The sequence below is a fragment of the Sus scrofa genome, chromosome 15 (genome assembly GCF_000003025.6).
Source record: "Sus scrofa isolate TJ Tabasco breed Duroc chromosome 15, Sscrofa11.1, whole genome shotgun sequence".
NCBI lineage: Eukaryota > Metazoa > Chordata > Mammalia > Artiodactyla > Suidae > Sus > Sus scrofa.
The window spans coordinates 128,604,511-128,619,145 of record NC_010457.5 but is presented as its reverse complement, the minus strand read 5'-3'; the positions used below and the strand labels follow the sequence as shown (position 1 = coordinate 128,619,145).

Genomic DNA, 14,635 nt, shown 5'->3' with positions numbered 1-14,635 from the left:
GGAGGGGACAGGGGGAAGGTGACCCTGAGAACAGGAAAGGAAACGTGTTTGTTGCTCCTCTCCCTCCAAACCATTACTGCACGAGATCAGCCTAGTGGAGAAAATCCCCTGGAAGCCTCGGAACTACTCTGCTTCTTTCTCCCACGCAGGCTCCTATGCGGGAACAAGGAGGCAGAATGAGGGGAGGGGGCAGGAGGGCAGAGTATGATGACAGAGGAGGTTTATTTTCCCCAAATCTCTCATTTACATAATCTCTCCATGGGTGAGAGTCAACAGACTGAAGAAACAAGATCGACTCCCAAATCTCAAATTACAGAAGAAGACTCAGAAAGATAATGCAAATAGGTATGTGCAAAATGACTAAAGGCATCAAAAAGAGGGAAAAAAAAAAACCCTATAAAGACCAAACCAATCAGAAAACCTCAGATAGACATGGACGCCAGAAAGAATGTCTAGAAATATGCAGTCATTGAAATTAAAATTTAATGAATAAAAAGAATCATAGCTGGAATTTATTGGATGATTACTATGTGACCGCATGGTGAAGTTTGTGTTGTCTGTGTTAACTCCTTTTATTCTCATAAAGTTCTGAAGTGGATCTCTTCCATTTTAAGAGGAGGAACCTGAGACAAAAAAATTTTTTTAAATAGCGGTCACTACTAGATCGGGGGTTAAAAGCCATGCTGAACGGCTCTAGAGTTCTTTCTCATTGTTGGAAATTATGGGAGACGGAAAATCTACCGAGCATTACAAACAACAGGAAAGAAAATTAATTAAACACCAATAGATGGATGTGAGGACATGTCCCGGGATGGAGTATTAAGGAAGACACACCGAGACAGAACAGCTCAAAGTGTTACAGCAATTGAGTCTTCAATACAACTGATGATGGGTCTCATGGAGAGGCTGTGGGAACCTGGGCACTTCAGGACCGTTCTTCTGTGAGGAAAAGAGAATCTACCCAACGGCTCCCACCTCCTAGCTGTCAAAGGTCTGCCCTGCAGGTGTTGATGTCCTGCACTGCTGGGTGCAACAGGAAGCCCAGGACAGAGTCTTGAGAAACAGGAGCCTGTGCCTGTGTATAGTTTGTGGCCAAGCTGACTGCTAGGGGAGTGAGTGCCCAGAGCCCAGGAGCAAGGGGAGACCAGGAGGACCTGAGAGGCCCAGGAAAGGAGTCTGACATAAGGAGGGAGGAGAACTGGAGGAAGAGATGAGAAGGCACAGCATGCATGCCAAGGGTGCCAGGAGGCGAGAGCGGGGAAGGAGAAATATAAAAAAGCAATGTCCAAGAATGTTCACAATTTGATGAAAAATAGAGTTTCAGATTAAATATACATGGAGTAGGATCTATAAAAACATCTATGTGGAGTTTCCTGGTGGCTCAGCAGGTTAAGGATCCAGTGCTGTTACTGCTATGGCTCAGGTCACAGCCATGGTGAGGGGTCAATCCCTAGCCTGGGAACTTGCATGCTGTGGGTGTGGCCAAAACCCCCCACATTATGCACATATATCAAAATGTATTATTTTTATTTAATTTTATTGCTTTTTGGGGCTGCACCTGAGGCATATGGAAATTCCCAGGCCAGGGGTTGAATTTGAGCTGTAGCTGCCAGCCTACACCATAGCTCACAGCAATGCTGGATCCTTAACCCACTGAGCAAGGTCAGGGATCAAACCCACATCCTCATGGATACTAGTTGGGTTCATAGCCAACTGAGCCACAAAAGGAACCCCGTACATATCAGAGTTTTAGTGACATGATCAAAAATCTTGATCTAATTGACATACGTAGAAATCTTTGAAGTCAGAATGTCATCTCTGCCATAATTAAATAAAAAAAAATAACTAGAAAATTTCCATAAGTTTGGAAATTAATTTCCGAAAGTTTGGAAATTAAGAAATAAACATTTAAATTACCCACAGGACAAAGAAAAAGTTAGGAAAGATTTTTGAACCTAATGATATCAAAATATTGCTTATGGGAGTTCCTGTCATGGCTCAGCAGTAACCAACCCAACCAGTATCCATGAGGATGTGGTTTCATCAGCCCTGCTGTGAGCTGCAGTGTAGGTCACAGATGTGGCTTGGATCCCGTGTTGCTGTGGCTGTAGTGTAGACTGGCAGCTACAGCTCTGATTCGACCCCTAGCCTGAGAACCTCCATATGCCGTGAGTGCAGCCCTAAAAAGACACATACACAAAATATATTACTTATGAAAATTTGTATGATGCGGCTGAAACAGTGTTTTGGGGGAACGTTTTTAGCTTTAAATGCATTTGAACTATTCAAAGCTGCCTGATTAAAGTCACAATATAAAATTCAACTATGTTTTGCTACATCTTTACCTATTAGACTATAACACTTTAAAAAGTATGTATCATTTAAAATGGCAGTAAAAATGTCAAATACTGAGAAGTAAAAAACCCAGAAAACTCTAAAACACTGTGAGAAATTACAGCCCTAACTAAACAGACCCATGTGAGGAAACGAACAGATTATATGTGAATCAGTGCTTTGTACACGTCTGCAGATGTGAGAAGGACAGACTAGTTAATACATACGGTTGGGACAATTCATTTTCTATATGGACAAAGATAAAATTATATCCCAGAAGTAGAAAACAATTCCAGGATTAAGAGTCTTAAATGTAGAAGAATTAAACTATAAATGGTTTTTATTTTCTAATTTTTTTGAGCCACGCCTGTGCACATGGAAGTTCCCAGGCCAGGGATCAGATCTGAGCCACAGCTGCGACCCGAGCTGCTGCAGGGACAATACCAGATCCTTAACCCACTGCACCACAGCAGGAACTCCTAACTGTAAATTTGTTTTTAAATGTTAGAACATTTTTATAATCCCTGGGATCTCTTCAATAAGATGCAAAACACAAAATCAAGGAAAAGATGAATACATTTGAGATGATAGTGAAAAATATACATTAAGGCATCAATAACTAAAAAGATAAACAAAAGATTGGAATAAAATATTTGGTGCACATTGAAATAGCAACATTTCAGTACCTAAATATATAAACAACATCTACTTAATTAGCAATGCAAAGGCAAAGGCCACAAAAGATAAACAGGCAAGATCTGTTCATGCAATTCACTCACAGTTATAGACTGTCAATCAAAATATGCTAAGATTCCTAAGCTCACTAGTCAAAACAAGATCCAATTCCACACCCATTAACATCTAAGCACACCAAGTTCTGCTGACAGGGCAACAGGTACTCTGGCACGTTGTTGGTACAGTCCTCTGAGAGTCGATGGGACAATTCCTAATAAAATTCAAAATTTTTCATTTAACCCTCTTTGAATTCCACCTAGGAATTCAAAATCTAGTGTCACAAGGGTCCATACACAGAGATGTACATTCCAGCTTTGTAAGATGAAAAACACGGAAACACGCTTACTGTGTTTAGGGGGATGGGAAACTAAACCGTGCTTTATTTATATAACTGGATACTATGCAGGAGGTATCACGTCTATATGTATATAAACAGATCACATCTCTATGTATCAACATGGATAAAACCCAAAAACATCACATTGAGAGATATAGGCAAGCTCCGACGGGTATGTATAACGTGAAAGCATTTATTACATTTGAAGGACCACAGAACAATAATATCTATTTGTTATGGTTACTAACACACACACACACACACACACACACACACGGCTTATAAATATAAAGGCATGCGTGGACGAGGGGGCGAAGAATGTGTATAGGACTTTCTGCATATTGTTTTTCCTAAAGCGAGAGATGTGAGACCAAACAGGTCAAAACCTATTCATCCTTGCTTAATCTCAAGGATGGATACATTGGAGTCTGTGATATTACTTTTTGTTTGTTTGAAGCATTTCCTAATGCAGCCTCATTTTTTTTTTTTTTCAGATTTAAAAACCAAATCAGTTGAGAAGCATCCACCCTAAACGCAGCTGTGACTCAGCTCCTGATAGTTGCTTTGCCGTTTTTCTGCCCGGTTGGGAAGTTTAAGGCAAAAAAGAGGAAGGCTAACCCTTGCTACCTCAAACCAGGAACTTCACCTTCTCCAGATCATCAGAGAAGGAGCTCTGTCCCCCACTCCCAGACCTGTTGCCTGAGGCGCAGCAAAGTGCCTCCAGTTTCAAGTTGATGAGCTGGGCCTGGAAACCGCTATAAAACCTGGGGATGTGCTGAACGGCCAGGCCTGGACCTGGACGCCCGGAGCAGAGCAGCAGAGGGATTGTACTCAGAGCTCTCTGAACAAATCGTGTGGGGGGCAGTTCTACCCCGCCAGAACTCAGCATATGGGCTGACCACCACTCCTGTTTCTTTTTTTGAGGAGGCTAATGTAAAATCATGGGAATTGAGAGCAAAATGCATCCTTTTTTTTTAAGCAACTTTTTTTTTTTTAACGTTCAATGAATTGTATTATATTTATAGTTGTACAACCATCATCACAACCTAATTTTAGAACATGCCATCCCATCATTTCCCTCCTCAACTAGCGCAGCACAAAGATGAAAAACATCACGGCCTAAAGGCTACAGTTAGCCCTCACTTACACATGGTCTGGCCCTGTATATACTTTTAGCCCTTTACCAAAAAAATTACATTTTGCAAAGTTTTAATTTTTGTGCTAACATTGAAAATTTGAGAGATTTCTAATGAAAACTAGATTTAGCGTCTTTCCAAAAAAAGCCGGATTTGGGTATTGCTGAGTCTGAATTCTAGAATGCCAACAATCAGTTACCCCTGTGGACGACCCACTGCCCAAGTGCTTCACTCATTACCCCATCGATGGCCCCAGGAGGGGTTTCAACTCGCTCATTTGATGGATGAGAAGACTCCTGCTCAGAGAGGTCAAGAGCCTCACCTAGTGTCAGGTACCCGTGGAAGGAGGCACGCTGGCACCATGCCAATCAGTTATCAGTTAATTTGCCGTAACCCCTTTCTTCTATGCAATGAGGGCACATTCCATGATTTCTAATAACATTGTCTGTGTAACTTAGCAGGTGCAATGGAAATGATATAATCCATACAAGTTTTAACAGAGACTTACTACAAGTGATGGTAAAAATAATACAAATGGATTAATTGTAGTATCAGCAGGAAGCCTCCAAGATGTGGCCAAACTCAAGACAGAAAATTTCTTACATAAAAAATTACAAGGGAGTATGACAATTAAATTGAAAATTGGTTCAATTAGAGGTTGCATGATCACAGAGCATCAATTTTCAGGCTAAACTTAACCCGTGTGTAATTCCTCCCCGCTTTTTCCACCCTTCCCTAAGTCCTCTCTTCTTTGGAATCTAGAGGAAGGTGCAAACCCTGCTCTAGAACGCTTCCCCAGCCCTTCCCACAACTTACATATGCTTCCTTCGGTTTTCTTACTTGTTGGATTTGTTCCTGGATTAACACTGGTCAACACTCTACACTGATACAGATGAGTTCTATCCATCATGCCCAGAGGCACTGAGCTACCTGGTTGGGCATTCTTAGCTTATGCAAGAACATTTTTGTTAGAACCAACGGCATGAAGAAATTATATGAATTACAAAATCCATTACATACAAAACTCTAAATAGCCTAAATGTAAAATTATAGGGGAATGGCTCAATTCCCTCTGGCACATTCATAGAGAGGAAAACTATGCAATAGGGAAAAAAGAAAAAGAGATAGATTTAAATACTAACAAGACATGTGGGATATAAAAGGATCTATATATCATAGGTATATGGTATCAATTATGCTAAAAAACACAAAAACACATACTATTTGTGGGTTCACATATGCATATTTTGGATGCACAGAAAATGTCTGGAAAGAAATACAAAGCATGAGAGTTTATACAGCGGAAGGGGAGGTTCAGAGGTGATCAAGAGTGTTTTAGCTTCATCTTCAATGTCATAATTTAAAATTTACTTGGAAAATACTTGGATTACACGTGGATGTAGGTTCAAAAAATCTTTCCATATAACACATATTTATGTGATTATGAATTTCCAATCACAATCTTAATCATGAAATTTGTAAAACATCTAATCATCCCTGGAAATGAAACTTACCTCACCTTGTCATCTCAAGTTAAGTTTTTAATTGTAAGTCACAGAAGGCATCTGAAAGGTTAAATTTCACTCTCACCAGTTAAAAGCAAGTGAGTCAATTCAAGGAATCATAACAGTTTTGGGGACACTGAATTTACCTTCTCAAAGAATAAGAAATATGAAGATGGATTTAAATGGTTCCAGGATCTCTCAAATTCCGAATAGAAATCATTGTGACAAACTGCCTAATTTATCCTAACAAGAGTTCTATTTCTAAGGTGCTATTAACTTTTCAGTGATGGCATTTGCTTTTTTCAACAAAACCTGCAGGAACACTGGAGGTCAGGGAGGAACGTGAGCCCCAGATTGGTCAGAATGCAGTGTGAGGTGACACCTAGGAAGTAGTAGGGCAGGGACCCTGGCCCTCAGAGCTCTCTGCCAGGCCAGTCACACCACCTGCTCTGATACACCATCGAGTCATACCATGTCTCTTAAATCTGGCGTTTTCAAGTATTCATCCCTGGCTATCATCTATTTATCCACATAACTCTGTATATCTGTTAGTCTGTGTGTCTGTGTGTCTGTCTGTCTGTCTATCTATCTATCTATCACCTACCTCTGGAGCCCCTTCTCTCATTCCTAACTCCTAGCGATCTGTACAAGCCTCCTCCTTGCTTCTTCCTCCAATCCCGCGCATTCCACCTGTTCCTGGGCATCAACTCTTGCTCCTGTTCCCACGCTGCCTCGCCTAGGGATCTGCTTAGGGCCCGCAATCTCCAGACCCACCGAACACGGGTTCAAGAACAGCGCACTCACCTTGCCCACCCCGGGCGCCGCCGCCACCAGGAGCACCAGCAGGAGGGGCCGCAGCAGCGCCAGCAGCCTTGGCGCGGTCCTGGGGCGCATGGTGAGTGTCCGCTCAGAGTCCCGGCGTGTCCTGTGACCCGCAGGCTCTCGGGCCACCGCGTCCCCTGCTCGGCGCGGGTTGGGGAGCTGGGCTGTGAAGCTCGCCTGGCCAGCCCGCCCGGGGCGGGTTTTGTAGGGCTCAGCCTCCCCACCGAGGCTTCAAGGGAGGGAAGACGTGGCTCAGGTCCCGCCCTCGTCCCCCCTCCCTTCCAACCCACCGGGCAATGTCCCTCCGACCCGGGCAGCGTGCCCAGGAGGCGAGAAAGGGCTGCTCGCCCGCGGGGCAGGTGGACGCCGATCCAGGGTAAGGAGTTAAGGAGGTGATGCTCCCAAGGTTCTGGGGACTAGGCGGAGCTGGAGGGTGCGATGCGAGTCGTAGGTGGGGTCTTGGGGCGGGGGGTGCGATGGGGAGGCGGCCGAGCAGAGTGGAGGGAGTGGCCAGCGGAGGTGCCCAGATTAAGCGGGAGGCGCGCCGGGCATCGGCACTGGGGCAGCCCGGCTCACTCCGGCTCCGGGCAGTGCCATCTCGCCTCTTTCCCCTACTCAACCCGCCTCCTTCTGGCAGCCGCCGGACCTGGCGGTGAGGAGACAGGCGGGTCGCGCGTGGAATTGGGCGCGGCGGGAGGTGCGCGCCGCGCAGGCGGGCGCCGAGGCCGCTCCCAGGGCGGCGGGCGTCCCCACGAGGTAGGGCTCCCAGCCCCTTTTCTGGGTGATCACAGCCCCAGGCCTCGGGGCACTTGTCTGGGAGTGTGGGCGGTGGAGGAAGCTGGCATCCCGGGGTGGGGCCCGCAGGGTGGCGGCGGGGCTGGGGAGTTGGGCCGGGGGTCAGCGGAGGAGAGCTTGTCTGGCTCCCGGCTTGTCTGCCTGGGCTTGAACTGGGCGCTGTGTGTTTTGATTAATTTGGAGGCTCGAGTTACCAGCCTGGCAGTCTGGGCACTCCGAAATGCCAAGAGCAAGAGGCAGCTGAGGGGAAAGAGAAAGCCCATCCTATTCTCTGCTTGAACTAGCTTTTCAAGCTAAACCTTATCTGCGGAAATGCAGGGGAAGCCTAGAGCCAACTCGGTGGGGAGTATCTCCCTCCTGAGAATGCCCTTCTCTGAGGTGGCCTAGGATGCAAACGTGCAGTATCTGACTTGTTAGGGCAGTGGCCTCAGAGCAGGGCTTGCGCCCTTTTCTGGTGCCACTGACCACACTGGCTCTGGTGAAGCATGTAGATCCTTTTTAGAGTCATGCAAAATTATCAGAATCAGTTTTACTGGAATAAATTATCAAAGCATTGAAGTCATAATACAGGAACACACGTGCGTCTTTGCTATTGCACGAAATGCCTAGATCTAAGAGCGGATCTATTAAACAAAGTATAGGTGACTGCAAAACTGAAATGTGATGTGAAAATACCAACAGGTGCAAACTCTCAAGAACTGCCAATACTGTTGTGGTCTGTTGCCTGTATTCATAACTGAAGGAAATGCTGAACTTCTAGGAAAGTTTTGTTAAAATAGAGAGGGAATTTTTGTTCCCATTCAAGTTCACAAACAGTGGGAATTCCATCCCCAGGTTAAGAACCCCTATTGGATCGGGGTTGCTGACATCTGCAGTAGTTGTTCATCAAACATCAAGTGTGAAATATGTGGTTTGGTCACGGATGGTAGAGAATCACTTGCTTGCAAATATCCTGGGGTCTATTAGTTTATTAGGCCTGCATAGCTATGTAGGTAGTAGAAACTCTAATGAAGATGCAGGCCCCCTGCTCTTTGGTTGTAGAGTGGGTATTATAATCTTCCCTCTGTTTTTTATGCCAGTGATTGTCAACTCAGGCTATGCATTAGAATCTTCTAAGGAGCCTCTAAAACTCCTGAAACATCCCAAGCCAATTCGACCAGACTCCCCAGCAGTGCTCAGTGTCTGCAGTTAAAGCTCCCTGGAGATTCCCACACGCAACCAAGTTTGAGAGCCACGGTTTTATATGCACAGTTCCATTCGTTGCATTGAATTAGGAACTCTTCTTAGGAGAATAGTAAAAAGGACATATATTCAACTCCTCATTAAGACCCACGAGTGTCCTGACCACAGATGTTGCTGTGTGGTAGGTAGTAGCTTCTGGCCATTGATAGGGAAGTTTCTATGCAACCTTCTCCTGCCGTCTGTGTTGTTAGGACCTCAGATGCTCTGTTGGTAAAATATCAGTGTCCCAGAATTCTGAGAGGCATGTGATAATCTTGCATGAGCTGACATGAAGATTTTACTTCCTGTAAAGCAGAAAATAATAATAATAATAATAAAACCCTCGGTGCTAGTGTTAAATGTTCCTTCTTTTTGCTGAGTTCCAGAAGATTTCTTAATTTGGATTTCAGTTGCCTTTTCCTGAAACTAAGTCATTTTGACAGAAGTCCATGGGTGGCTTTATATCAGCTTTAGGAGGGAAGGCAGCAGTCAAGTGCAGGTCACTTGAGGCTGCAAAGGAGCAGGAAAGAAACTTGTGATGTAATAATACAGGAAGGAGAAAGAGTGGTTAAGAGTATGGTCTCCAGAGCAGAGTCTGGATTTTGAATCTTTTCCACACTCATTTTAAAAAATTTTTTTGGTCTGTTTGTTTTTAATTGCTTTGCTATTTTTTAAATTTAAATATAGTTGATTTCCAATGTTGTGCCAATTTCTGCTATACAGCATAGTGACCCAGTCTCTCTCACACGTACATATGCACATTCTTGTGCTCATACTGTCTTTCATCATGCTCTATCCCAAGAGACTGGATAGAGTTCCCTGTGCTGTACAGTGGGACATTATTGCTTTTCCATTCTAAGTATAATAGTGTGCATCAACCACTCTCATTAATGTGACCTGACCTCTTTGAGTTGGGGTCTTCTCAGCTGTACAACAGGCATAATCATGGCACCCACCTCAGGGCACTGTAGGACTCTAATGCCATAATCTGTTAGAAGCCCTTTGTCCAAGGCCTTCACAAAACTATCACATACTGGAATCTGATTCTCCAGTTGCACAAAGGATAACTAGGTGAGCCTGATAAAAATGGTGGCACAAAGGAGAGATGCCTTTCTCAGCTCAGTCGTGAAGGGGCAAGCGTGAAGCATACCCCACCAGCTCCCTGAAGGTCAGTGGACTCCCAAGGCATCTAGAACCTTGCCACGTGGCATCTCTGGGAGCAGCAGCTTTGGTGTCCTGGAGAACTGGTGAGACGGGCAGAGGAATCTGAGGCACCACCCCAGACCCAGTGAATTGGAGCGGGCATTCCCCAAAGTCTCCAGGTGGTTCATCCACCCATCAAACTTTAAGAAATGGTGGCTTCTCTTGAAGTCATATTTAACCACCATTCTCTACCTCCCCACACACACATACCCTACGGTAGTACAGTGTGGGTAAGCTCACTAGGTTAATTTACCAGGATTTTTGATTTTTTAAAATTGTCCTAGAGTCAAAAGGGTTGATTTTTGACCGTTGACTTTTTTTTTTTTTTTAATATGACAAAACAGAAGGAATGTGGGGATGGTTCTTTGTGCAAGTACAAATTTCACAGAGATTTCTTCTTTTGACTTGGTGCCAGACAAGGGTTTTGAACAAAACGAAGTGGTAATTGCCTTTGACAAGCCCTACGTTTATTGTTTGTGCCCCCTTTTCACAATCACAATATCATGTCTGTTTTCTGCACAGTGCTTAAATGTGTAGGATTCGCTTCCCCACTTTTGAAGGTGAACGCCAATAGGACAGGAGCCTTTTTGGTGTTCTTTAATGTTATTGAAGGAATGAATGAATTTGTTTACTATTTGCTGAATTAAGGAAGTTGGAGGACTTGACAAATTCACTAAGGATTCATGCCCAGGTCTGTTTTCTTCCAAAGTTTATGATCTTTCTGAAGCCTTCACTGTATAGAGATGGTGCCCCAACTTTTGACAGGATGCACTTTGCCAGGTTGCCTGTGGCTCCTTAATCTTTTTAAGAGGTTAAATGTAATCTTAATTACATTTTAAATTAAACTTCTTCTTTTTTTTTTACTTCGTCTCCCCACTTCATCTCTCTTCTTTCAAGAACCTTCTCTTTTCAACACCTGTAGAACAATTAGACTCAGATTCTTTTAGAATCTCAGAGTCATTATGTCAGTTCTTGCCATGACCTTTCCAGATTCTTGTATTGCTTGTCTAAGGCCTTGGCCCCTGCCCCAGTGCTTGCGCTTATCTTCTGTGGATTACGGTAGCCTTCTAACTAGACCCCTGCTGGGTCTCGCCTCTGAAATCCACCTTCTACATTAAGGTCAGGATAAAACAGCACATTGTATCAGAAAGAACAGGTTACAAACAACCCCCAAATTTCAGAGGCCCACAGTAACAAAATTTTTCTTCTGCATGTAACATAGGTCTTCCTCACAGGGAATGAAGAGGTGGGGGAAGGGACTCTGCTCAAGAGACTCTCAGGAACCTCCTGGAAACCCTCACTCCAGGCATTCTTGTCTGCTCCCCTTGGAAGGGGAAGAGAAGGCAGCAAATCAGAAACTGCTCTAAAAGCTACCACCTGGATGTGACACGTGCCCCTTCACATCTCATTGGACAAAGTGGTCACACTTCATTTTGAATGTGCCAGCGAAATAATCTACCGCACGCCTGGAAGAGCCCTGGAAATATTGGGGAATGTTAGTACACGTGCATTGTGTCACTTGCCTCTTTTAAAGCTTCCGGAAGCTCCTCTTTTTCTTTACAGCTTATTTCTCACTTAAGATAGAGTAGAGTGGTCCAAAATCAACTTTGGAAACATCTCGTATGTCACCCCACCCTTCTCAGGTTCACTGTGCCCACGTCCCTACCTCATGCTGTACCCTCCACCTTCAGCCCCCCACCCTCCACCCCCCTTGGTCTCTCTGGGGTACCTCTTGCATTTTGCGACCTAGGTCATAGGTCAAAGATCATGGTCTCTGGGAAGTCCTTTGTCCAGACCTTTATTATACAGCATAGAAACAGTGTCATGTACCTTACCTTTCTGAATTATAAGGCCTTGGAGGGCAGATGCAGAGATTGTTGTGATAGAGTAACTGTAGCATTTGAAGTAAACTCCGTACCTATTTAAAGTACACAATTCAAGGATTTTCACAGATGCACACACCCTGTGAAAACAGCAGCCTGTCACTCCCCAAAGTTTCCTCCTGCCCCTTTTCAGGCCATCCTCTCTCCTGGCCCATTGCCAGGCCACCGCTGATCTGCTTTCTGTCACTGGAGGTTGGTTGGCATTTTCTAGAATTTCATGTGAATGGAATCATACAGTATGTACCCTTTGCTGTCTGGCTTCTTTGATTCTAAGGAATGATATGGAGATTCTGTAATTATCTTCTTACTGTCTGTATATCTGTAGTAGTTTCCCCTTAGTCATTTTTGGCCTTGGTAGTCTGTCAAGTTTATCAATTTTATTTACCTTTTCAAAAAAACCCCAAAGAACTACTTTGGAGTTCATCAAGTTTTCTCTATTGCTTGAATGCTTTCTCCTTTGTTGGCTTTCTCATCTATCTGTATTATTTCTTACCTTTTACTTCAGGTTTACTTTGCTCTTCTTCTCTTAGTTTCTTAAGATAGGAACTTATGTAATTGATTTTAGACTTTTTCTCTTTTTTTGGCCACTCCTGTGGCTGGTGGAAGTTCCTGGGCCAGGAACTGAACCTGTGCCACAGCAGAGAGCTAATCCTTAACCCACTGTGCCACCAGGGAACTCCCTTCTTTTTTCTAAAGTATTCATTGATACAGTTTTTTTCTCTGCACTGGGTAGATTGTATCCATAAATTTTGATATGTTGTTTTCATTATTATTTAAAATATGTTCTTTAACCCATAGCTTATTTGGGGTATGTTGTTTAATTTCCAAAAATTTGGAACTTTCCTATATGGTTTATTGTTGAGTCCTTATTTATTTATTTATTGCTTTTTAGGGCTGCACCTGTGGCATATGGAGGTTCCCAGGCTAGGGGTCCAATTGGAGCTACAGCTGCCGGTCTATGCCAGAGCCACAGCAACACAGGATCAAGCTGCATCTGTGATCTACACCACAGCTCACGGCAATGCCGGATCCTTAACCCACTGAGCAAGCCTCATGGTTCCTAGTCAGATTCCCTAATTTAAATCTCTGCAGGATTTCAATTTTTTGAAATCTATTGAGACTTATGGTCTATCATATAGTTAGTTTATCTGGCAAACATACCATATCCATTTGAAAAAATATATATTCTGCAGTCGTTGGGTGTAGTGATTCATGTATGTAAACTAGGGCAAAGGAGTTCATAGTGTTGCTCAGATCTTCTGTGTCTTGAGTAATATTTTCTACCTTGTTCTATGAAATACAAAGAGAAGAGTTAGACTCCAATTATATTTGAGACCTCGTCTTTTTCTCCTTTTCATTTATCTGTTTTTGCTTTACATATTTTGAAATTCTGCTATTAATCCCATATATTTATAATATTTATAGATCTCTGATATATTGACTTTTTGATAATTATTGTGTCATTTTCCATCTTAAAGTCTATTTTACATGCTATTAATATAGCCAGTCTTGGAGTTCCTGTTGTGGCTCAGCAGAAACGAATCTGACTAGTATTCATAAGGACACAGGTTCGATCCCTGGCCTCGCTCAGTGGGTTAAGGATCCCGCGTTGCCGTGAGCTGTGGTGTAGGTTGCAGACGCAGCTGGGATCTGGCCTTGCTGTGGTTGTGGTGTAGGCCAGCGGCTACAGCTCTGATTCCACCCCTAGCCTGGGCACCTCCATGTGCCGCAGGTGTGGCCCTAAAAAGACTATATATGGCCAGTCTGCTTTTCTTTTGCTTACTGTTTGTGCGGTATATACTTTTTCAGCCTTTTACTTTCAATCTATTTGAGTCTTTTTATTCAAAGTGTGTATCTTGTAGGCTCCATATACTTGGATTTTTCTTTTTTCTGTTTTAAGACTGTCTTGCCCTTTAATAATTTTTAGTATGTTTTATGTAGTTTATATAATTATTTTTAGGTCTGTCCTCTCTCTATTTACTTTTTATCTGTTTCATCTGCTTTTTTTTTGTTGTTGTTCTTTCTAGGATTCTTTTGTTTAGTCAAATATTTTTTAGTGTTCCATTTTAATTTTTGTTGACTTCTAGTTATAGCTCTCTGAATTTTTGTTAGTAGTTGCTTTAGTGATTATAATATGCATCTTTAACTTTTCCCAATTTATTTAAAAGTAATATTGATTTGCTTCAGGTAAATCAAATTCATTTTTGCATCTATAGTGTAGCATGGAATCTGATACAAAATGGGAAATTGACAGATAGTTCCTCATTGAATAATAATCATAAGTGTTTATTTATGGTGTATAAAGGTATATGGAGATAATTCCCAAATTTTTTTCCTTTGGATGAATGCCAGTCTAGTCAATAAAAAGCCACTTTAAATTTTAAATATTATTACATATTTAATGGATTTGAATTTGCAAATCCTGTAATTTTCACCTGTACTCAAGATTTTATGTATTATTTTATTTTTCCCCCTATGCTTTTGTTAAAAAATTTTCAATGTAGGAGTTCCTGTTGTGGCTCAGCAGGTTAAGAATCTGACATAGTGTCTGTGAAGATGTAGGTTCAATCTCTGGCCTCGCTCAGTGGGTTAAGGATCCAGCCTTGCCTCAAGCTGTGGCATAGGTTGCATCTGAGTTTCATCTCAGATCCGGTGTTGCTGTGG

The 14,635-nt window shown here is 43.0% G+C and overlaps 2 protein-coding genes across 2 annotated transcripts in view; one reads left to right on the top strand and one right to left on the bottom strand.

Annotated features, from left to right (window-relative positions):
- The window catches only part of COL4A3 (collagen type IV alpha 3 chain), a 151,692-nt gene extending 144,186 nt beyond the window's left edge, over nucleotides 1-7,506 (bottom strand). Inside the window, 1 exon segment of the mRNA XM_021075272.1 lies at nucleotides 6,852-7,506. Coding sequence (XP_020930931.1) covers nucleotides 6,852-6,941 — 90 coding nt within the window. The 5' untranslated portion in view covers nucleotides 6,942-7,506.
- The window catches only part of COL4A4 (collagen type IV alpha 4 chain), a 140,075-nt gene continuing 132,283 nt past the window's right edge, over nucleotides 6,844-14,635 (top strand). The window contains 1 exon segment of the mRNA XM_021075271.1: nucleotides 6,844-6,942. The gene's annotated coding sequence lies outside the window, so the exon portion shown is untranslated.